At 40.0% G+C, this 25,037-nt stretch overlaps 1 protein-coding gene and 1 long non-coding RNA gene across 2 annotated transcripts in view; one reads left to right on the plus strand and one right to left on the minus strand.

Annotated features, from left to right (window-relative positions):
• The window catches only part of tmem198a (transmembrane protein 198a), a 42,507-nt gene that overhangs the window by 14,018 nt on the left and 3,452 nt on the right, over positions 1–25,037 (plus strand). Inside the window, exons 2-6 of the mRNA XM_023298551.3 lie at positions 8,773–9,028; positions 14,103–14,341; positions 16,527–16,739; positions 19,685–19,808; positions 24,462–24,769. Coding sequence (XP_023154319.1) covers positions 8,890–9,028; positions 14,103–14,341; positions 16,527–16,739; positions 19,685–19,808; positions 24,462–24,769 — 1,023 coding nt within the window. The 5' untranslated portion in view covers positions 8,773–8,889. The remainder of the gene's footprint in view (positions 1–8,772; positions 9,029–14,102; positions 14,342–16,526; positions 16,740–19,684; positions 19,809–24,461; positions 24,770–25,037) is intronic.
• LOC129350040 (uncharacterized) lies at positions 18,510–24,465 on the minus strand. Its single transcript, XR_008603248.1, has 2 exons — positions 20,181–24,465; positions 18,510–18,960 (listed from the first exon to the last, which is right to left on the minus strand). It is a non-coding gene; the product is annotated as an uncharacterized LOC129350040 (long non-coding RNA).

Raw genomic sequence — 25,037 nt, forward strand, 5'->3', positions numbered from 1 at the left:
CAGAGGACACCCTAATATGCTGGTGAATTAGAAAGAGGCCCTAGCTGAATAGGGTCAGAGGTCAGAACTATCTGCAGCCAGGGAGCCTCAAACAAACCATCACGGATTGGCTCTTAGCATGCACATTCCCATGGAGACGAACTCCCCGTCCTATTTACAGGGTCCTTGTACCGCTGCTGGTTGTTATAGCAACAGACAGGACGTGACATTGTTGCATAATATGCTGTTTTTGCTCTTCCTCCTTCTGACCTTATTGGTGGGCTATTTTCTAATCATGTCATCTCTCTGTGGGTGTATCAGTAGGCAGAGTTACTGTCGGGTCACCACAGGATGTGAATCGACAAATTCTCCACTCTGAAACTGACATGCAGCGTAAACAGAGGAAGGTTACTGCTATATTCACAACAACTTCATACATTTTGATAAAGCTGTCAACAGAATATACATCGGTGCAGTGCTTAAGATTGAAAGATCATGTGGTGCTCAAACTGTGGCGTTATTTACCTGTTGAACATTGACTCTGAGCCTCAACAAATATGTTTTTTTTCCTTTTAGAAGTAAAAAAAAAATACTCAATTTGAATCATAAAATTCGATTTCAAATCACTGCTCTGCCTTTTTCTAGTTGGAACTTGTTTGTGACACTCACTGGAATCAGACTAATTGTGCGACACAATCACCCCGACGTCCCCATGTGACTGCGGGGGTGTCGGCATTTCTAAGCTTAGCATGTAGCTTGCTTGTTAGCCAGCACTGTGTAACTAAGCAACCCACCATCTCATCCAAGAATTTATTCGATTTTGTGCTGCAAAGAACTTTCTTTTTCGTTTCCATCTGTTAATAGTGAATGCGATGGTACTACTACACAAGAAAAAGAAGCACGGACTCCCACAAACCCTTCTGCACACCTTATAAAAACTAAACTTTTTCTTAATCAGATTTTTAACAAATCCCTGCAGAGCTGACGGTTAACATTTGCATAAAGGTTAAAAAGTGTTTTGAGAAGTGTAGGAAAGTTCTTGACTGTCTTGAGAAGACATTCATTGTAAGAAAGCAGAAAAAAGAAAACAGAAACGAAAGAGCGCTTTAGAGACGATTGCATTTGAGCACATTTTCACTATGTCATTATTCTTTCTGGCATTGCAGTAGCATCCTTTGTCATGAATTCTCAGTTGTATCTTCCTCCTGACTCAGGGGCGCCTGTGGTGTAACTAAGCTGCAATCTGTTTCATTATTGGAGTGGAAGCAATTATGAAGTGGAATTCTTCCAATTGCTTTTCAGGTTTTTTGACTCGCTCTGTAGGGAATTCAAACTAGAACAATTTTCCTTTGGTTTGAAATCATAGCTCTGGTTTGCAGGAGTGTATCTAGGTTTTTAAATGATTTGCACCAACAAACAGCGACTTTGTGAATGATTTCTGAATTTAATTTTTTGTGTTTTGAATAATTTAGGGGATTGTGTAGCTTTGACAGAGGTATGTTCTCTCGTAATGCTTTTAACTTTTTAGTATAGGCAGTAAAAATTCTTATTACAAGTCACTGTTTTTCCGTAACTTCATACATCTCACCCAAGTTTTACCACAGCTTTACCAACTTAAAATGAAAACCCCTCTGCTGACAATTCCTGCTTCATGAATGATATTCTGTACCTGAATCCGAGGAGTCACATAGTGCAATCCATTCACATCAACTTCGTAAATGTGAACTGATAATTTTGACGCTAGATTTTATTTTTTTCAGTTAACTTCAATCTTTTTTTTCCACATTTTTATATTGCTATACAATTATGTATTTTGCATGTAAATGTTGTTTTGTTATCAGTGCTGATTGTAGGCTTGTTGTGTCCAATAAAGCTACATGTCAGTTTGAAATATGTCGATTTTGTCCTGCTCCAGCTTGCAACAACAGGATGGTCAATGCATTCCAACTTACTGGGTTTTTGGGGGGTATTTTGGCTGTAGTCAATACTTTATGTGACTTCATTTACATTTTTCTAGGTTTTAGCAAATATACTGAGCAATGCAGTTTTTTAAATCATGTCTAGAATTGGATTTCAGTCATTGTAATCTCTTCCTGTGCTACACACCTTCATAGTTTCATTTCAGATGCTGTATAAAGCTGATTATTAGTCTGACTGTACCAGACTGTAGACATGTTGTGTTACTAAAACATCAGCGTATCTTCCGTTTTGCGTGTGTGCGTGCCACAGTCATTACTTAATAACTAGAGATACCTCCCCTGTGTAACCGGAGAGTGCATGTTTGAGTGTGTATGTACACTTCATACATTTGTGTGTACGAATGTGTAAGGCAAGGAACAGGCAGCTTGGAACAGAGCGAGAGTATGTGGATATGTTATCTGTACTCAGACATGACAAGTGCATTGACCTGGAGGAGGAAACCTGACACAGGTAACAGAACTTAAAATTTAATATTCAACCTCAAACCAACAGAGACTGTAAAGGAAAAGTGCAGTGTGGATATGATTTGGTGATAGTGCTACTGTACCAAAGTCACTGTGCTGCACCGCACAACTATTTGAGTTTCCCTTTCTGGTAATTCCTTAAAGAGCCCATATCATGTCTTTTTTTTTTTTTTTTTTTAAAGCTTTCCCCTTTCTTTTAGTGCCTTTTGTTCATGTAAAATCTCTGCAAACAAAAGTCAATGCTAAAGGGAGTTACTGACTGCCATAGAAAACACTGCTCCTAAACTACTGGAAACACCTGTTTGAGGTCCAGGCTTTTCTTCTGTTACTTATTTACATCACCATCTAACACATTTGCATAACGGCTACCAAGCAGCCAGTTTGGGACACCCTCAAAGAAAGAAGTAACTCATTATTTAAGCAATTATTTTGTCACCAGCCTCTAAAGCTACGTCTTTATCACTATAATTATAGATCAGGGGCTACTGTAATTAACACTACATTGCTTTCGTCAGACCAGCTGACCAATCAGAGCAGACTGAGCTTTTTGATAGGGGAGCCTAGACAGAAGCTGAGACGTTGCCTTTTAGATGGATGAGGAGAAAAGATGCTGTAGCAATGTACATATATAATGTACATCAAAAATATTCTAATAGACCCCAAAATTTAAATTACAAACATATAAATGTGCAGAAGATAGGCTTTGTAATGCTCCAGGTGCATCAGTGAAAAGGCTGTGGAACAAGTATTGCACTCTTCTACAGGAGTTATGCTGAAATGCGTGACAGGTTGCAATTTTTACTTCAGCAAACCCGCACTTTCAAAATTTTATGTTTACCAGCTGTTGATCCGGAAAGAACAAACTCTCTCTCTCTCTGAGATCTGGGACTTTATTGAACACACAACTGAAGATTTTCATATTCAGGATACATGACTGTAGAAATAGTGGAAATAGAAATATCTGTGTGAAGAAGGAGTTTAGAAAGGCAGGGAATAGCTTAAGAAATGTTTGCATTAACAGGGGTGCCTTTGCAAGAGACAGGGACAGAGAACAGCTGCATTAAATACGGAGTAAACTACTTGTTTGGTGAAATAATAGCAATGTCAGTAGCAACTCCATTTTAACGTATCTACCATTGAGAGAGACTATAGACTTACTGGGTCTTAATTTGTGTCTCAGCTGGAAATTAAACCTTTGGGATTCGGTGCTTGAATGAGTGTGGAGCTGTGTGTGGGTGTTTATCTAACAGCATGAGTCTATGATCCATAAATCACACACTTTACACTGCAACGGCATGAGTTTTCTGCATAATTAATTTTTAAAAGATATGCTTTTACCATTTGCTTTGATGCAATATTTTGTCCTGCTGAAACTGTGATATTTCTGTTTTACTCCAGGCTAGTGGGTGACATTATGACTGACTGCATTTGCCTTAAGTTATCTTCACACAAAATCTGTGAAACATCACTGGCTTTGATCGCTTTGTTAGCTGATGGCAGAAACACTATAAAAAAAGATCAATGTGGAAACCCCATACATTTTCATCCCACAGACGTCCACTTAATCCTTTAAAAACAGGCCTTTCAGACAAAGCAATGGGTTTCTGTTTCCGAGCAGCATGTTTGCATCGACATCCCACTCCACACTGATCTTCCTGCTCTTTCTCTCACTCAAAGGACACAAAAACATCAATTAAGAATAAAGTTAACAGGAAGATTGAGTATCACTGCTGAGATAAAGTGTAGTATAGCTCATCTCAACACAATATCTTATTAGATGAAAGGTATACATTCCACTGAGTACAGGAAATGAATACTAAAATCGGTAATTGGTCATAACTCACCAACAGCTTAATAGGAAGAGTCCCATTAGCCGAGTGTATTGCCTGCCCTGCATAAGCCCAACATTTACATATTACAGTAAATTAAATACAGCTAGTGGAATCTAATTATACACAGTAGGTAATCACACTAAATAACCACAGCAATAAACCCATGGTATTGTTAATATTGCATGTTTGATTAAGCTTGTTTATACAATGTATGATTTCACTTGCCTTGATGTAATGTGTTTACGTTGCAACTGCCCGTGGCTCAAAGGTTTTGCCTTTTCTACATAGTTCAAAAACTCTAACTTAGCTTTTTTTTCAGTATTTTTGAAATGTGAACATAAGTGTCAATGGAAAAAATAACGTTAAAAATATCTTTAACCCTGAATACAAATAAAATGCCATTTTTAAAAGAAAGCCGACATTTTTTAACATAAAAATACTTTCGAAATAAATTTATTTATTTAGTATAATTTCACAAATATTTTATTTTTTAATTAATACTTTTGTTTGCTGAAACAGTTTGTTTCTGAAATGACATACAATAAGTTATCAACAAATAATAACAGTTTGTTCTGTAATTTTACATCGATTTGTTTAATAAATGAGAGACATGTTGTATAATGGCACGTTTTCGCTACAGAAATGTTTAATGCATGTTTTTATTCATGTATAATTGCAATAAGCACTGGTAAACTGTGAAAATACAGTTTTTATGATAAAAAAAACTGAGATTAGAGCAACAGCAAGACTTGCAATGTCTCACTTGCATATGATCACATATATCTTTTTTTTGTTTTACATTTATGTTCTCTTTTGTCTCCAGACTATTTCTCCGCTCAGTTACATATTTTATATGTAATTGACCCGTATGCTCATCATGGTCCTTGGACATTTCAGTCACACCCCACAGGTTACCTATAAAGCACCACTGCTGATTGTTTGATCTCCACGTAGAGTGCAGTGTGACAAACTGTACCACTTTAAACATATTCTGTATGATCACTGACAGGTGAAGTGAATAACATCAATCATCTTGTCATAATGCAACGTTCTGCTGGGAAACCTTGAGTCCTGACATTCATGTGGATGTTTGACATGTACCACCCACCTCAGCATTGCAGGTCAAGCAACCCCCCAAACTCCTCTATACCACATGGCAACAGCAGTCCTTGATGCCAGCTGCCACCCTCAGCAGAACAATGCACCCCAACACACTGCAAAAACTACTAAGGAGTGGCCCAGGGATGTTGACCCGGGTTCCACACTCCCCTGATCCACATCTTACTGAGCATCTGTGAGATGTGCCAGGATAAGCCTGATCTAGGTAGGCAGGTCCCACCCTGCAACCCACATGCCCCACTAAGTCAGTGGAGTTTTAGCAACATCAAAGGAACCCACACAATATTAGGCATGTGGTCATAATGTTATGTCTGATCGGTGTATGTGCGTTACAGCATGTATCCGCTTACCTGCTGTGGTTTGGGCTTCTTTCTGATCTCCCTGGAATGCCGTTTCCCGTTCAGATTTAGCTAGATTTATTCCTTTGTCTCTCCGGCTCCTGTGGCTTTAATCCTAAATGCCAGCGCGTTGCTTGTCAGCTGAGGCTCTCGGTGTGATCCCTGCTGAGCGCAGACTTCCCGGTCGGCTGAACAGCAGGTGGCAAACTTTTCTCCGGCCGTGTCTGCATCTTTCTGAAGCCGCATATCGTTGCAGCTAACACGCTCAGTGCTAGTCCGTGTTGAGCGTAAATGTTCACGTCGGGGAACAGCGGAAGTCTCTCCTCTAGTCCTCTCTCCCTTTAAAAGCTCCATACGGTCTCTGAGTCCCGTATCTACTCCTTGACTCAGGCAACTTACTCCACAAAGTAAACTTAGCACGAAGCTAACTGAATTCCCACACCGGTGGGTGTAAATAAAGAAGTGAGAACCTCCTGGAAAGATATGAAGGTGTCCGAATTCACTCACTATACCCAGCAGAGTCCTTAATATTTTGGAGTGCTGTCCGAATATTAACTGACCAATGTTACACCCTATTTAGTGCACTCAAACTATCCCACCATGTACGGTGAAAAGTAGTGTGCAGCCAATGGTCACTAGCCAAGCAATATATACCATCATGCATTGCGCAACGACGTACACGAATGGGACGAATAAAAACTGGTCATTAAAATTTAAGTTGTTTCCCGTTTAAGTTCTGTAGTTGAATTTGATTTTACCTGTTTCTTTGCCATGTAATCATATTTCAATTTGATGTGTTTACACTACGCTGCAACAGCACAAATCACGGCTAGCAAGCAACTTAATTACGCACCATTATCCAGAAAGACTCCATAGTCTTTTACTATACATATTTTGCTATGGATACCTGTACCAGGGAATTTAAGTTTTTGGGGGGGTAAAATCCAGAGATTGCCCTGTTTTTCTGCATCTACCAAAGTGTAGAACTGGAAAAAAATGATGGAGGCCACAGCAGTTCAGCCTCATACTAGCTCCTTACCTACTCTTACTCTGGGGCTGGAGGTGGCAGAGAAGGAGAATGTGGATGTATTCCAAAGAAAATGGTCTATTATGTGGGCAGTAATTTAGAAAGGTTAGTGGCAGGGCAACCAGTGTTCTGGGTGTCGCCCTCCCTGAAAATCTTGTGGAATTGCAGCCTCACACCAGCAGAGGTGTTACTCCTGCCTAATTTTTGAGATTTGCTGTGTAAACAATTATAGGCACTAATAGGAAGTGCAGGGTTATGATGGCTTGCTTGCAAGTCGAAACATATCTATGGCTATGCAGGGTCCAGCTGACTAACACTGGAGCCCACTGTGGCCCTCTACCTTCATGTATCATAGAATCCTCCTGGTCCCTCACTGGATCTTGGGCATAGTTCATAATGTGCTTAAGCAATCCCTTCTTTTGACTCTTGTTGCTGCTCTGAAATGGGTTTTCTTTAGAACTACATTTCTGGCCACAACCTCTGTCACCATTGGCCTGGCCACTTGATCTTAGTGGCCACTTTGTTTGCAGATTTGGTTGTTTCATCTTGGCCTTTACCAGTGTTCCTGGAGTCAGTCTTGCATCTTGCGGTGTGGCATAAGCAGTCATTTTGTCTCTCAGGCCTGATCTTTGCATTGTGCAGGACCTCAGCCTATAGTGTAGTTCGTTTGTCATAAACATGTGGTTTGGGCGGCACCGTCTCCTCACAGGGTGTCTTTCAGAGTTACCCTGTCTATATAAAATATGTAACTAGGTGGAGAGATAGTCTTGAGATGATAGAGAACGTATTGCTACATTGTAACCTTGGTTCTCTGAGTGAAGAGACTATCTTTCCAGCTCTTTTGGCTGCTCGGAGACACGTTTCGATCAAAACTATCAGTGAAACGTCAGCACAGGTGCTTTATAGGTAACCTGTCAGATATGACTGGGCAAGCAGGTATGTCTAAAGAAGTAGTCACGTACCCTGACAAGCAGAGGGGTCATTACCCATACATTTGAAGTAAGTAACTGGGTGGCAAGATAGTCTCTTCACTCAGAGAACCAAAGTTAAAATGTACCATATGTTACACTTGTATCTCCTTTACACTGCTGCACTGAAGTATGATTTTTACAAATTATCCACTCGTCTGGCTTTTTGACTTTCTTTCTTGTAATGCCATCCTAAATCTACCAAAAATCCTTGTTTCCTTGTCCACACTCTCAGACCTTAATCATCCAGATTCTTGATTGATAAACTTAACGCTTTGTCTATTAAAAAGTTATATACTGCATATAGTGCTGTGCAGTAAAAACTGTGTATTAAGGAATGCAGGGATTCTTCATTTTTCATGTAAACCGAAGGATTAAGTGTTATAGTCAGGGGAAATTCTCCTGCTGCTTGAGTTAAGTGAATCATTTAAAAGCCCGTTGGATAATTTAAAAACTACATAGTCATGAAGTTGAGAACAGGGCTCTTTTTCACAGCTCATGCAAAATTAGTCTTTTGTAGATACGTGGTTTTCACAGGACAGCTGATTTACTATTTCAAGTGAGTGATCAGAGCAGTAACAGATCAGGACCAAGTACAAATGGGACAACATTAATTCTAAAAAACTTTAGCTTCGTGGTACAAATACAAGGCCCACAAACTGCCTCGTACTTGTGCCACAAATTTCCCACAACATGCAAATTTATGCAAATGCATCCCATTGATCTTTCCATGGCAACCGTTCTGAGTGTGCTGCACATCTTCTGCTGCTGGTCAGATACTTCCCGACTGTTGGCAACAATTTGTTGCAACCTTTTTACTGTAACACCAAGTGAATGATAGTGGCTGAATTGCATTTTTATCTGCAGCAATACTTGTGTGGCTGTGCTGAGATGTTTCTTTTTTCAAAGTTATGGAGCCTGCTTACTGCACTGTCAGCACTCACAGCTGAGTACTTAAAATGAGCAATCAATAATCACTCTCTCCATTCTTTTTTCATTCTCTCAATCATACTCTCTCCTGCCGCTTTTCCCCATCTTTCTTTTTTCTATTCCTTCTGTTTGCAGAGAGAAACGTCTCCATGGGTGAAGTCCACTGATCCAGAAATCCCTTCACATCCTCTCCACCCCTGACCCCTGCCCTCCTCTTTCTCCCTAAACCTCCCCCTCTCCACTTCAGCCATCATGACGTCCACCAGTCGGCTGTTGGGTTTGGCTGAGGTGGGGCTGAAGTGTGACCAGGAGATTGAGAGGAGATATGAGATTGTGCCCTCGGTGGTCTGCTCCATGTGCTGCCTCTTTGGAATCATCTATTGCTTCTTTGGTAAGTGATGATTTAGTCAAAAGTAATAAGTTAACATTTTGGAAAACACACTTGTATGTTTTTTCTAAAGTTAAGAAAACTGCTACTCTGTATGTTGACTGTGAAGCTATCATCAGCAGCCACTTAGTTTAGCTAAAGACAAGTCAAGTTTAATCACCATTGCTGTTGAGTCGAAGTGCTTTCCAGCAAAGAAACAACACTAATATTGAACTTTGAACTAACAAATGTACATGGGTTAAGACCTTACACTGTGAATTTACCTGATAATATTAAATATTATGGTTAAAACCTTCCAAATGATATGAAATGGAAACTTACCAGGCTAAATTGTGAATTTAAGACCCGACAGTACTAAGAAAACTCCTGCAGAACCAGGCTCAGGGAGGGCAGCCATCTACCTCGACCACCTGGGTGGAGGTAAAGGGGAGAGAATAAAAAGAAAAGCAGTAAGACAGAAAAAAAAAGGCATGGAACAAATTTCCTCTGCATCTGTAAAGCTTACTACAGAACATGTTGTAGATCTTTCTGTTTAATCCATACAAGGGTTAAAATCATATGTTCTGCAGTATTTTTGTCAGCATGAGGTTGCCAGGCAACCAGTGGAGACTCCAGGAAGATGCACTTAACCCCGATAATACCCTGTAAATCACAACATGCCATTTCCACACTTTTTTGTATGTTTTAAACAAACACGATATAACAACTCTATTTGTAAGATTTACAGATGCTGCTAAGGACGTATCCTTACATTTGGACTAGAACCTGACTGCCTGTTTCTAGACTTTACACTAAGCTAGTCGTATTCTTGTAATTGCTTCATATTTAGAAAACAGATTTGTGCCAATGCTGTCATTTTTATATAACTCTCAGCAGGAAAGCAAATGAGTGTGCCACTGAAAATGCCAAACCTACTTTTAACATTAGTGTAAAATAATATGTATGAACCACCAGTAATCATGGCCTTTTTACCGACTAGGCTCTGACTCTCAGTCAATCTAAAAAGCTGCTCCCTTTGTATCTGCAAGCACAAACTATGCATGTGCAAAGAATAGAGAACTACCAGGAGCAATAATGACAGATATGATGGAAACGCTGAATAGTGATTGATTTCCTCTATGCGTAAGTGCCAAGAAATGACTGAAAAATTGATAAGACACACTGCCAGAAACCTATAAAATCTCCACTGTTCGTCATTTTTCTATTATTTCAATTCCATTCTGCTCTGCTGGTGTATGTATGTTATCGATTTCAGAGCAGTAGAGTGTGGCTCTCTTGTTACTGGCTGTGTGAGCCAATATCAAACTCTGATTCCAACAGACCAAACTGCTGTGCCACTGATATGCATTTTCTTTAGAGAGTAAATTGGACTACACCATTGTAAGCACATAGTCTGCGCTTCCAGCCTCATGTTTTCTTCAGTTTCATCAAAATCCTAAATTGCTCTCATCATCAGACAAACTACAGCATATTGTGTTCTGCTCCTTATTCCGAGGTATGTTTCTGTTTCTTTCAACTAAGTGTTCCAGCAACACTGCTGAAAAAAGATGCCCAGAGCTTGACAATTAATCAAAAGTACCATGGCAAAGTGATTTTCATCTTGCTGTCTTTTTCCGAGTTAATGATGGTTTAGCAAGGACTGTCGGAATGTTGGCACACAAGATCAAATAAATGCTTGTCTTTACCGGACAGTATAAAGCAGAAATGTCTTATTTCCTAATATTTTCTAATTGAAATGTCAGTGCCTCAGTGACATTCTATTCATGAGTACCTACCTGACCACAAGGATGTGCAGCACACACTGTCAGAATATTGATTTTTTTTCTGATCGTTCTTGTACAATGTGATTTCCAAATGAAAAAAAATAAATAAATAAAAAACGTGCACATTGTCCCACAGTCCATCTTAAACCTGAAACAAAACACAGCAGTTTACTCTGTTAAACCAGCAAAGCATTTAACTGTTCAAATATAATGAATCGGTGATGATTTTTTGATTTATTCCATTGGATTCCATGTCCACTGGTGATGTTTAGAGTTTTGCATGTAAATTATAATGCAGCCTACAAAATCACATCTTGCTCAACTTTGATCTATTACCTCCTTTCCTGTTCCCTCCAGTAACATAAACTACAAAGCCCTGCTAGATAGACCTACAGCAAGAATGTGTATAATATATTGCTTAATTTCATACAAAATAAAACCCCCAGCATTTTGCCTGGGTGGTATTTTTATATTCTTGTGTTCCATTCAAAGAAAATAAATATAGTTTGGGGAGACGGCGACGTGTGTGCTGTTTTTTGGATGAATATTGATGGGTGTTGAAGCTCTGAGCAGGCTTGTTGCATGCAAATAGACACAGAGCGATTCACTGAAGCATACAGACAGCATTAACATTCACTGTATATGTCCTAGGAAAGCATTGGCATCAGTCCCTGCATTACAAATAGGTTGCCCAAGAACTTTATTTTACAAAGTTGACAGCATGTAACAACACTATAGTGGCTAACAGCCCTGAAAAAAACATGTAGCTTGGATAAAAATGTAGAAAACCTCCCTATTCATAGATTTTACCACTAGTGAGGAAATGTAAAGTTTGCTCTCAGCTGTGCTTCAAACATGCTCAGGGCATTGGTGTGCTAAAGTTATAATCCTGCAAATGTTTTTAGCATTTGCACACTAACAGACGTCAACTCTGGAAGTGTCTTTACTGAGAGAATCAAATTCATCCAATGAAGTTGTTTCATACATGCTGCCATAAAGCAATAAAGCATCACATAACAAGATGTCAGCAACCGAGTGGCAGCATTTTACTTCAAATACTTGAGCCTCTCAATCCATATGGCGTCTGTTTGTCTTTCTGTTTGTTTGACTTCATATTCATAGGCGAACAGAAGTGCTGCGCTGTCACTCTCAGTGCCCAAATCACTGTTCAGCAAATGAGACGCAATGCATAATGTTGATGTTTCTCCGAAACACAGCAGTCACACATTTGAGCGATATGAAGGAAAAAGACTTTTCTGTTGGTTATCAGCGCGACGATTGATTCTCCCTGCCGATAAATCCTTCTTGCCACCACAGAATCTGGTGAGTCCCAAGGTCTAGGGGAGAAAAGATTAGCTGTCATTTATTTGATCCACAAACACAAAGCTGCAGCAGGAATGATGAGTGATGTTATTGCAACAAGATGGATGAGGCAAAGAGAAAAAAAAAAGGAGAGAGCGAGGGAGAGGGGGGAGACATGAGCTGAATAAGCCAGATTGAACAGATGGGACGGTTTGATGGCTGGAGGAAAACTAAGGAATGCAATGAGGAACAAAAGAGGTAGTTGGAGGGATAAGCAGAGGGTAGTAGAACTGTGAGGGGGATGAAAGACTGAGGGAGGGGAGAGGGAGGGAAGGAAAATGGGCCAGATATTAGGAGCAGTAAAGGAGAAGCACATCTCATATTTTATTCACTGACTGGAGACCATCAAATCTGACAGTGTTTGGAATGTGTGACAGCTGCTGACCAAACAAATGTTCAGGTGGCTGCAGACGCTCCAGAAATGGTCCAGTTACTCTGTGTATTCCTCCAGGCATTCTGTCACAGAAGAAGTGCAAACAGCTGTGAAGAATACAGTGGCTTTCACCGCACATGGTGGCTGAAAGATTTCCAAACACAGGATTGAGGTGAAGGAATAAAAGAAAGCTACTATACGAAGTGTATCAAATAAATGAGGTATGGTCACAAGGGATGAGCAAGGACGCTGGTTTGGACGAGGGGCAGAGTATTGTTCAGCTCAGCTGTGCAATGCCTGATTACACAAAGATAACAATCTGACGTCGGGTCCCCTCGAGACAGAGTCCAAAGCAGAGATGCTGAGGAAAATAAAGGGAGATGCAAACATTAATAAACATAGAAGCAAAAGGCCAAGGAGATTTAAACTGTTGATATGATGCGCTTTCAATGCTTTGGAGTCTTTTTTTTTTCTTGTTTTGATTGAATAATACACATGGAGAGAAAGCCGAAGAGGGAGCATATGAAGGAAAAAATGGAAAGGAGAGCAGCTGCTCTTTTCAGCAGGCTTGTTGACTAATGAATGTGGATGACCTTTTGTAATCTGATAATTATCATATTCTGAAGCAATTTCATAAAGGTTTATAGAGCGAATTTATCTGTTCCCACCATACTCTGGGGAGAGCCTTTCTCTTTCTTAGACACCATAGGATGGTGGCTGGTTATGTTTCTTGGTGTTTATTATGCATCCTCCATGTAATACTTTATCTTTTCTGTTGAAACATGATAACAGCCTTTTAATTCCAGGAGCCGTTTGCAAAACCACAAAGCAATCTACAGTTTATCACAAGGCTGAACAGAGAGAACTGTGGCATGTAATTATGGAATAAAAATAAAATGTTAAGTCAGAGGAGAATACATGCGGCACTTATGTTGTCAGAAATTTGTGTTGGTCAGTAAATAATCCAATCCTTTTTGGGGTGTAACAGTCATGCAATCATCCATCCTGTCTGCAGATGTAAATGTTAACAGTTTCTTCGTGGATTGATTTCTGTCTAGATACTCTGCAGACATTTCCAGAAAATGTAGCTGAACTGTTCATTGATAGAAGCTTCAAAATGGAGCAATGAGTTAGACAGAAAAAGCAAGATTTGGCAACCCAAACGTTTTCTTTCTTCTTCTTTTTTTTTTAAGAGGAAGCCATTAGTTTTGTACTTGTTGTTGTACACTGGTCTTGGCACTGTATCATTCAAGGCTAAAATTGAATATCCCTCTGCTGTTGTGTGTGTGTGTGTCTGTGTGTGTGTGTGTGGGTGGGTTCCTGACTGTACTATTCCTCTCTGTTCTGGGCTGCTGCTAATGGCGCAAGGAAATGTTTCTTATGAGCACCATCATGCTGTTTGCTGTTTCATGTTGTCATTATGTTTTATCTGATTTCATTTGGGTTTAATGGATGGTTCTGGCTGTTCACTCGGACTCGCGTGTCCAAACACTCAGACACACACACACAGCTACAGCAGTTCAGAGTTTGTATGCTTTTGATATCCTCACAACAGCTCTGTTTCCCTTCTCTCCTCCAGGCTATCGATGCTTCAAGGCCGTATTGTTCCTCACAGGACTAATGTTTGGCTCAGTGGTCATCTTCATGCTGTGCTACAAGGAGAGGGTGATGGACACTCAGCTGAGTGTGGAGGCGTCCGTCGGCATCGGCCTCGGTATCGGGACCTTGTGTGGCCTGGTGACCATGTTGGTTCGCAGTGTGGGTCTGTTCATGGTGGGCCTGCTGCTGGGCCTGCTGGTCGGAGTGGCGTCACTGGTGGTGAGTTATGACCATGTGCGAGATAAATGATTAACCCTATGAGCCTGAGGCTGTTTTCTGGGGAATGTCACTACCTACACTTTAAAGCCCTTTTCTCGGTCATTATAAGAGCAGGGCCTACGGTATGAATGCTCTACATTTTCCATCATTTGATATGATATTACCTTTTTTTTTTATATTAGCCTTAGTGTCAAGGGGAAAAAGGTAATATAAAATTGTATTCTTACATGCGTCTCATTATGCAGTGCTGGCAGTAGAGATATCTTTACATAACAAAGGGAAGATTGTCTTGAATATGCCTATCCATGATGGTGGATGCTGTATCATGTAGAAACTGAGAAAAAAGTATGTGCCTAGTGCTCAAATGAAATAACTTTCAATGTTTTATTCATTAAAGTGTTCACATGCAGTAGCAAACTTGCAGAGATGGCAAACCAATGAAATGTTTGTACACTGTCATTTTACAGTGAAAAACTGTCAAACCATGACAGTAAAATCTCTAAACTCTAAACAGTTTGATGAAGTTTATATAACACTGGATCACTGTAAATAGGCTCATCAGGAAAAATGTGTGATTTGTAGATTTTTTTTCTTTTGAAAAAATCAATTTCTCGACTCCTGCACAGTTTTTATTGGAAAAATGCGGTAATAAGTATAAAAAATACTGTAATTTTTACATTTAATTCTCGAAAAGAATGCAGTTTTTCCCAGTTGAAAGTACATATTGTTGTACTGGTAATGGAAACATGCTGCAATATTTATAACAAGTAACATGGCAATTTCTGCATCTATTACATGCATGTAAAAAAAAATACAGCTTGTTACTGGTCAAATTGAGGTATTTTTATGTTAATAACAGACATATGCTTTAATATTTATGACAGCTGCAACCACAATTTTTGCTAAAATACATATATTTAATGTTAAATACACTAACTGTTGTGCTGATAATGGAAAAATGCTGTAATACTTATAGTAAATGGATTTTGGTATCTTCATGTAAATTTACACATTTTTAAAGGTTAAAACTTGTTTTTTTTACAGTAAAATATGAAATGAAGCACATTTTTTAACCCTAAAATCAACAATATCGATAAATTTCTTTGTCGTAAATGTAGAAAATGTTTTACCATAATTTTGCGGTAGCATTCTGGCAACCACAGCTGCCAGAATTTTACCTTAAAAACAACTTCTTCTTTTTTTTAACAGTACATCCTATCATTGCATATATATGTTAATATTATATGATCAATGATACAATGATTGAACTGCATGGATATAAACATATCCATGTATATGAACATACTGATGCACTGACAAGTTCTGAAGTAATGTATGTGGAGATGGACACACACGTGTCCGTTTTAAACTATGATTAAATCAGATGTAGATAAAAGGAATTTGTTTGGGCGACACATTCTGGTGCAGAGAAACAACTGGCACTGTTGGAAAGTCAAATTGTACGGTTTTAGCTATTATGTGTTGCACCTTACTGCAGTAAATACTTTGGAAGCAGTTCAACCGCGAAGAGGTGATGAGAATTTGGACACAAAATGCATCCATTAGGCTGTATCTGCCAAACACGTGTAATTGAAATGTCAGCCTTCATTCTTTCATGCAGATGAGCTTTATGAGGACAGCATGATGCTATTCTCACAAGAGGGAATGTTCTTGGTGTGTGTAGTTGCTGCTGCCTATGGACTAATCGGGTTTGTACATGGGTGCAAACGAGCCACCTCTCGTTACTGTGGTAGCATCTCACTTGTTAGTCTAATAAATTGTCTGCAATGTTTGTGAATAACATTCTATTTTAACAACTTTTACCTCAAAGTATAACCAGGAGATCCTAAAGTGCCATTAAAATGATGATGCCGCAGCAGCAATGCCACTGTCTCGAGAGATCACCTCAGTTTGTCATTCAGTGTGCTGGCAAAGTAGCTCACTCACCAACTAAATACAATTAGCACTTTAGTACTCAAAATAATACATATCTGACTGCAAACCACAGTGTGAGGCAGGCCTTGATGTTTAATTTTAGCAGCATCAAGAGTTTTTGCTGATGGAATTTGAATGCCACATTAGAGATAAGTAGATTTGCTCTGCTGCTGCTAATGATTTCACATGGCTTTGCACGATCCTGTAAAAACAGCCAAAATTAAATGAACACTTTTTCTCTTCCTCTCAGGTCATGGAGGAGTTCTACCACCCCAAAACAGTATGGGTTCCTTTGGGCATTCTCTTGGGTTCTGGGACGCTATTTGCCGTCCTCACTCTACAGTGGCAGCGCTGCTTTGTCACCTTCTCGACCGCCACGTTCGGCTCTGCCATCATCACTGTCACCGTGGATTATTTTATAGAGCTGTTCGCCTTGGTGCACTACGTCTATGAGAGACTCAGGGTAAGCACGTCTCTGTGAGGGTTTGTGTGCCTTTTGGTGGGCACAGAGGAAGAGGGATGTCAGTCACCTTGAGGCAAGTTAGTGCGCTCCAGAGAGAGTCATAGACATACTGACAGTTTGGTAGACTCATAGATTAAAATCTCAGATATTGACCACTTTATAGAGCTGTCACCACCAGCAGTTTTAGACATTTCACCTTGGTGCACTGTCTGCAAAAGTTTCTCCAGGAACTCGAGGTGTGCCTGCAGGTAGAAACTGAGAAGACAGAGAAGATCAATAGAAGATTTGAGTGTTTATCTGAGAACAGGAAGGTCTGTGCGTTTGATGTGTGCATGTATGAGAGAAAGGCAGGCAGAGTTCAGAATAGGATAAAATAGTCTGTCATGGGACATGTAATTCTGTGGTGTCATGTTGGAGTGTATGAAAAGTCAATTTTCTTCCATTTTTAGTTTAAACACCCTGAAGGTCTGACAAATCGAAGTTTGTTATCGTACTAATGCAAGAATCCCATAAACCCAATACACTGACCTACAGTTGAATGGCGTAGCATGAACTAGAAGGTGAGCCCATTGACGTTGATGTATTTTCACTAAATATTTAGAATATATTTAATGTGTTTTTTAAGAAAATTGATGCATTCGTTAATTGAAACATATATTTTCTGCCTTGGTAGAAACAATATAGCAAATTCTGTGTTTACACAGTTTTTGGCTTCAAATCTGTACGGTACGCTAGAGCTCAGTTGGATTGCAAGTCGAAATCTCATTTGTAAACATTGCAGTTAGAGTGTTTGACAAGTAAGGTTTGCCTGTTAAATAAGAAACTTATGATGTGATTTAATGTTCTTTAATTCAAGCATGTTGAAACGTTCAAGGGCTGTTTGGCTGCCAATCGATTTGCCTTAGACCCCTCATTTCGGATAAGAAAGAAACTTAAGAACCTTAAAAACAACCCTTTAATATAACAAAACTAGAAAAATGCCTCAGAGACTACAACTAGGAAGGAATGTCAGGTGGATGTTACATGTACAGAAAAACGGCAGAAGACATTTAGAATGTCGACAGTCAAGGTTGCAAAGAGGAATGACCCAAGATGATGCCAAGCAATTCCCATTAGTCACCAGACAGACAGGACCTGAGCCACATCACCTCTTTACTACTATCATGACCTGGAAAGAGGACACACATCACAAACACACAAGAGGCAAAACCACTGACATAACTAGGAGACGGAAACAAACATATAGAAAGGCAATATGAACTAAAATAAGACTCAGTCAGGGGAGAGAGGTAGGTCCTAGGATGGCTGACTGTCCAATGCAGAGAAATCTGAAAGAAAACAGGAGACGGGAAGAAGAAAAAAGGATGAAGAGAGGAGAAACGGCAGATAGAAATAGAGAGATAAGCACAGAGCTTAGAATTGGACTCTTTCCTTATCTCTGCAGTCATTACCTGTCAGTGACATAGGTTTATGGTGACATCAGGAGTCAACAGTCTGCAAGGTTTTTCCCATAAATGATTTTGTCTTTGGTTGGAGTCAAAACATTCAGAGCCTCCATCATAATGGGTTAGCTGTCCTCAATACACACCAGTTTGAGACTCAACAAAAATATAAAACCAAATAATGTTCCCCCGTGACAGAAAAAGCTATAACATAAAAACTTTACACAATGCAAAGATGGATATATCAGCACATCATTCTACAAGACAGTACCTCATTTGGTTTCTTGCTGATGGTGGTGAAGAGCTATATAAAACATGGCTCCATCTGTGAAAATCCATTTTTATTGTTTTGTATGTTACAAACTTACAGGACTAAATAAAAGCTGTAAAAATATCAAGAAACCTACTCCTGCCACCCCTCTAGTCCTCCCACAACTTGATGGCTTTCCAGCTTCACAGTCTAGTAATATTTTTATTCAGTTTCTAAGTAGACACTGAGGAGCCAATAGTTGCTGGGCTAAAAATGTGCATAATCCTGCCCATTCACTGCCGGCTGCTTCCTTGGTGAGCCATTCACAGTCGGCTTCACAGTCCACCAGGTTTATTTACTTACTCATACGCTCATTTACATCTCAGTTGGCTGCTGTGTGGTCAACTGTGTTGCTCCGTGCTGTCAGTCACATATACAAAGCGAATCTTCTTCCTGAAGGGGGCGTGGGCAGCAGCAGCTCAGTTGTTTTTAAAGATGGAGGTAATGAAGCACCACTTTAAGAACAGGGCTAAAAGAAGGGGTCATACACACATAGTAAAATGAGCCATCTTTGCAGTATTCTGAACGGAAAAAGACATCGTCTGTATATTCCATGAATTTGCTGAAAATAGGCACAATATTAGACCTATGTGTTGTCACTTCCTGTGTGTAATTTGTAGATTTGTAGCCACAACGTTGTGCTAATTCTCAACCACTATCATATTTCCAATATATTTTTCATTAACATTAGCCATGAATAAGAACCCATTTTGTAAATTTCCCCAGTGCAGGATCAGTAAAGGTTTAATCTATCTGTCTGTCTGTCTGTCTGTCTGTCTGTCTGTCTGTCTGTCTGTCCATGCTTTTTTCATGCTGGCTTATTAACTTTTATTTGGGTAAACATGCCAACATTAGGAAGCCCTGTGGTTTCGGATCCTTTTTGAACTTCCAGAATTCATCCTAAGACCTGATGCAACATATGTGGGTACCTGCATGTATTTTTCCAGACTGGCCTAATGGGTTTAACATGGAGGCTCAAAACATAAAACATAAAACATGACATTGAGATAGTTTCATCTTCAAGATTGTTACTCTAATTATACTAATGATGTGGTGTTCTTTTCGTCCAAAAATAAATTGGATGAGAACTTTAAAAGGTTCTGGGAAGCTGACAAAAGGGTCATGATTTAGTTAGTAATTAGCTGTTAATGGTTTATCTGCATTAACCAAAACTGTAACTGTAATCTTCTCAGGTGGCCCCAAAGAGGCCGGTGTGCTGGTTTACTTGGGTCATCTTGGGTGTGTGGCCTGTTCTGGCGCTGCTCGGAGTGCTGATCCAGTGGAAAGTCACTGCAGAGGGATTTTCTCACACAGAAGGTGAGCGATACTGCTGTCCACACACAATCAGACTCTCTGGAGCAGGATGAGGAACTACCTGTCTGTCCATGTTTGCTGGGTTCTGATTTCTGCTGAAAGGGAAGCTTTTCAGTTGTTTGTTTTTGTTCACTTTGTGATGCTCTTGGTTTCAAGGATGTTGAAAGGTTGATTATTATGAAAACAGAGATGTTTTTATGAAGCGATTTTAAAACTAAATTTTTTTTCAGAGATTTTCTATGGGTTGGTGTGCAAATGTCTGAAGTGCATATTTACAATAGTATGCAATGTTTCCACACTTGGAAGATCACGTCATGTCGCCTTTTAACAACAAAAAAATGTAACATACAGTAGTAACACACGAGTATAACTGACCTTTTACTCAGCTCTTTGCTCTTTTTCTCCTGTGGAAAAAATGTGGACAGTAAAACATTTAGATGTTTGTGTATTGAGATTTTCTTCTACGGTCCAATAAAAATCTGTGGTTGTCACAGTTAATGCATGGGCACCAGGGCTGACAAATCCCAAATGGAGAAGCATGAGGCAGAGCAGGTTAAATAGATTTTCTTGTCACAAACAGGTTCGCTCACTGATTCAAAGGCAGCCTGAACGAGAAGATCCTGCAGGGAGAAAAGATGAGTAGGGAGGTTAGAATCAGACAGCATGTCTCTACACAGGTAGCAGATCATGAGCACATCCACAGAAACAAGAGTAGGGAGAAGAACATAGACAGGCAACTACAGACTCATATACAGACACACACAGGAGGGACATGAAAGCAGCCACAGTAGTCAGGTTTTCATCCGGATGTAGTGTCAGTTTTATTCAAATTCTGAGAAATTTGGCAGAAGAGAATGCAAATGAACTCTCTGAATCCTGCAAAGCTTGAAAGGAAAATTATCTTTGTAAAAAATCGCCAAAATTACATCGTTTGTCTGAGCCAGATATTGTAAACACAGAAATAATCATCGGGTGTTCCGCTTTCAGCCGGTCATTGAACTCATCATGTGAGACTTTCAGTTGTGAGAATCCAAAATTGAAATCATGATATTTAGTCAAAATCATTTTATGCAACATGTCTCATTTTTTAAAAATGTCAACAATAAACCATTAATCTAATCTAATTCTCTAAAAAAAAAAAAAAAAATTTTGAGCTCTGAAACAAATTGTGACTGAGCTACAATCAAAAGTGACACTGCAGGCTTCTGTTTACAGAAAACTGATTGGAGAACAGTATTGAAACAATTTAAATATGTAAGTAAAACATCTATAGTATGTAGAGTTTTTTTCAGTGTTGGTAACACCTTGAGGCACTGGGAAAAATATTGTACACACAGATCGGATGTTTCCTCTGCTGCTATCTTACAATGGTGGCAATGGGAGTGGCAGGGTAGGAAGAAGCTGTTAAAATTCTGTGGCCCAGAGGAATAAAAACGTCTGAGGTTGAAAGTTAGACAGAGAAACATGAGCTCATGGAGACAAGGTCCACGTGACATGTCAGAAAACAGGTGGCTGATTTCATTCCTATGAATAAAGATTCTGCATGAACCTGGATGCAAATTCAGTCAGTTAGTTTACTAAAATAAACCGACATTTAAATGAAGCTTCTGCTCCAGTTAGGAACTTGTAAATCCTTGATGAATATTCCCAGAGACAGCTGATTCAACAAAGGCGGTGCTCACAGTAGGAACCACTCTCAAGCTACAGATAATCTACCGGCTCTGTTTTGCAGCTGTCTGTTGCAAAACTTGTTCCAGTATTGATCTCACCGAGACCCCAACAAGCTTCTTTGACAAATCCTGAGTTTATTAAATAAACAGTGTCATTGCTTTAGAAATCATAACCGTTCCAAGGACAGGGAACAGTGCGTACTGTATGTGTGTGTATATGAATGTGCGAGTTTGTTTGTGAGTCTGAATGTACCAACACTGGTGTTTTCACCAGAATGTCTTACTGACGGAAGCAGCAATAATCTGTTCTGAAAGCAACCACAACACAGATGGCGAGATCGCACACACACCCAAACACAATATGTAAATGCAGCACACACAAACACCGTGACACACAACTCATGCACTCAAACACACCAGGATGGAGACAGAAACATACCGGGGCATCGTCTCTCACTCACTCACTCACTCACTCATATATTAACTACAAGAGAACCGAAACACACACATGATATTCGTTCCTACATGCAGGTTGGTACATTTGATCTTTGCAGCTGTATGATGTGCGCAGCTATGTCTTAGAAGAAGTCACACATGGCCTCAAATAATGGGATTAAACAGCAGGCTGCCATGGCTTCCAGTCAGAGGGTGTGGGCAACGAGATAGAGGGAGCTTTTTACTGCTATTTTGAAAAATGTGCAGTCGCATGTAGGGAAGTAGATCTTGAACGGCAAAGCTACACAGAGGAAGCGCCGGTGGACTAAAAACTGTAAACAAGGGAGGGGAAGGATTCTGTTCAATTTAAGACAAAGTGTTTGGAAAAAAAGTAAAAATAAAATGCTTAAAAAACCTTATTCTTTATCATGTGGTGTGGATTTAAAACTGATATGCAGTATATGGATATTCATAGATCAGTTAGCAGATCCAAAATTCTAAATGTTTAATGCCATTATCATTTAAAATAATAATAATTATTATTATTCTGCATAAAATAAGTCAATTTAAATATAAGCTACTTTGGCTGTGATTTGGTGTCTCGAGCAGTGTCCCGCCCAGTACAATCTGATTGGATACATGTCGTGAGTAATAACCTATCAACGCTGAAGGATACATGTTGAACAGGTTCTTTTGATTCATCAAAAACGAATTCGGGAGTTCAATGAAATTTGGTTTTGATATTTGTGGCATTCTAAATTTTGGCACAATGATCTGTCATTCTTACTATAAACTGGTTCCATTATCGGTCATCGTTCTCCTTGATTACTCACAATCGGTGTCGGCCCTAAATAAATACTAAAAAAAAAATAAAAAATTTGGCCAACCCCTACACTTAAACAAGCACAGAGTGAATTCTATAAGTGGATTCTGATGTAGATAGCTTTAGATTAATCTATTAGGATTTCAGTTAAACACCTGTAGCTTTGAACAGCGGTATCCCTTTTTTATGCAGTAAGAAATGAATATTATATTAAAAACAATAGCAATTTTAATTTGTCAGAAATAGGACAAATGCAAAACAAAAAAAAAGGAAAGAAAATGACAATCCAAATAATATTACTGGGGGAAAAAGCAAGAAAACTAAGAACAGAACATCGTGTATTTTGCATGTACTTGCATGTTGCATTAATTGTGTGAACTGTTAATGGAATGAGGGGGAGGCTGTGGCTGAGGCTGAGGCTGAGGCTGTGTTGCCGCAGTTGCTGCTGGTTGGTGATAAGAGCCGCCTGGTCATTATTTGTATTATTTAAATTAACATATACCGCACGTAGCCTCGAACTGAGTTTCGACATTAGCGCTGGAAGTGTCCCTTTTATAACAACGAGCATTGTAGTGACAGGAGACAGGGAAAAGGGTGGAGTACTGGTGTGGAGGAGAAAAGTAAAGAGGAAGCAGGTGTACTGGGGGAAGGGCAGGGTGAGGGTAATAAACTGGGGCACAATGGGTAAGCAGGGCACCCAAGTGGAGCAGGGAGGAAAATCATCTGTCAGCTTATTGAATAGCATGCAGGTCACGGGCATGAATGAATTAGCGCACACGTGTTTGACTTGTTTTTTTTTTTTTTTTTTGTTGCCTGCCTGACCGTGTCGACAGTGAGAGAACATGCAGAGATACTGTGGAGTTTTAAGTCCTTACTGTTACATCTAAAGCTTATTTAGGCCCCACAAAGACACACAGTGCACACTGTACACACTGGCATGTGGTCAGAGGGGCCTGAGGTGGAGCTGGCTGAGGAGAAGAAAAAAGGGGGGCAGGAGGGTATATGATTAGGCAGTTTCCCTGGCAGATGGTGCCTTGTGGTGCACAAAGAAACAACAATAGACCTCATAACACTTCCACACCCACCCACCCACACTCACACACAAGGAGTGTCTGACCTACACAGCGCATCTGTACAGTGGAAACATTTTGACCTCTCATAATAAAAACAGATCCACTACACTCTGCTGTATATCGCACCACCTGAATCAAAAATGCCCGCAAAGTCCCAAAAATAGTCATGTCAGCGGACGGCGAGACAGCATAGATTTTGGACATCCTTTGCTGGGGAGGGTGTGAAAATAACACGAACACACTCACCCACTCACAATATGTCAGGAGACTGAGCAGCCCAGTACAAGTACATGCAGCGAGGAAAATTATCCGTCTGCCAACCGGCTGAATACAATGAAGGAAATGAGGAAATGGGTGTCAGTGTTTTTTCTTCTTTTCCATTATTACAGCCTGCACTTATAATCAATCCTTGTTGGAAAAGTTCAGCATCGGCAATTAAAGCTAATTCAAATGCTGAAAAAAAGCATCACAGCTCATTGAAGTTTGTTTTTTCTGTGATTTTGAATGTGTTTCTTCCGCTTGACTTAATCAGCTGCTTTGCTTTCTCCATAAAAGCTGTGTTGTTTTGTCTCTCTCGTGCTGTCACTCCCCCTTGATTATCTATTGTTTGCCGCCTTTCCACACATTGTCACAACTCTGTCCTCTCCGTCTCAAGTGGTCTTGAGCCGGCAGCAGCGGCGGGTCCAGCTCATGCGGATCCGGCAGAGGGAAGAGAGGCTGAAAAAGGAGAAGGAGAACAAGAAGAAGAAAAAACGACAGAGCCAGAAGACCGGCCACAAGCAGAAGGCCCACACCCATCACCACCACCACCAGCAGTACCACCACCCGGCGGCGTCCCACCCACATCACCAAACCCAGAGCTCCCAGCCGCCTAAAGTCCCTCCTCCACCTCCTCAGACTGAACCCGGATACCACCGCAAGGCCAATCCGAAGAGACGCTTTGATGGAGATGTGTTGTCACCGGTAAGATGCAGTAGCTTCCTTTTTCTTAGGAAGAAGTAAAATTGAAATTCTGGATGTCTGCACTGCACATCATTAATGTTGAAACCCTTTTTTATGGTTTTTCTTGCTTTGTGCTGGGCTGCACAGTGGCTTGGTGGTTAGCACTGTTGGCTTGCAGCTAGAAGATCCCTGATTCGCACCCCGACCTGGGCCTTGGATCTTTCTGCATGGAGTTTAGATGTTCTCCCTGTGCATGTGTGGGTTTTCTCCGGGTACTCCAGCTTCCTCC

This window comes from Amphiprion ocellaris, chromosome 11 (genome assembly GCF_022539595.1).
Source record: "Amphiprion ocellaris isolate individual 3 ecotype Okinawa chromosome 11, ASM2253959v1, whole genome shotgun sequence".
Classification (NCBI taxonomy): Eukaryota; Metazoa; Chordata; class Actinopteri; family Pomacentridae; genus Amphiprion; species Amphiprion ocellaris.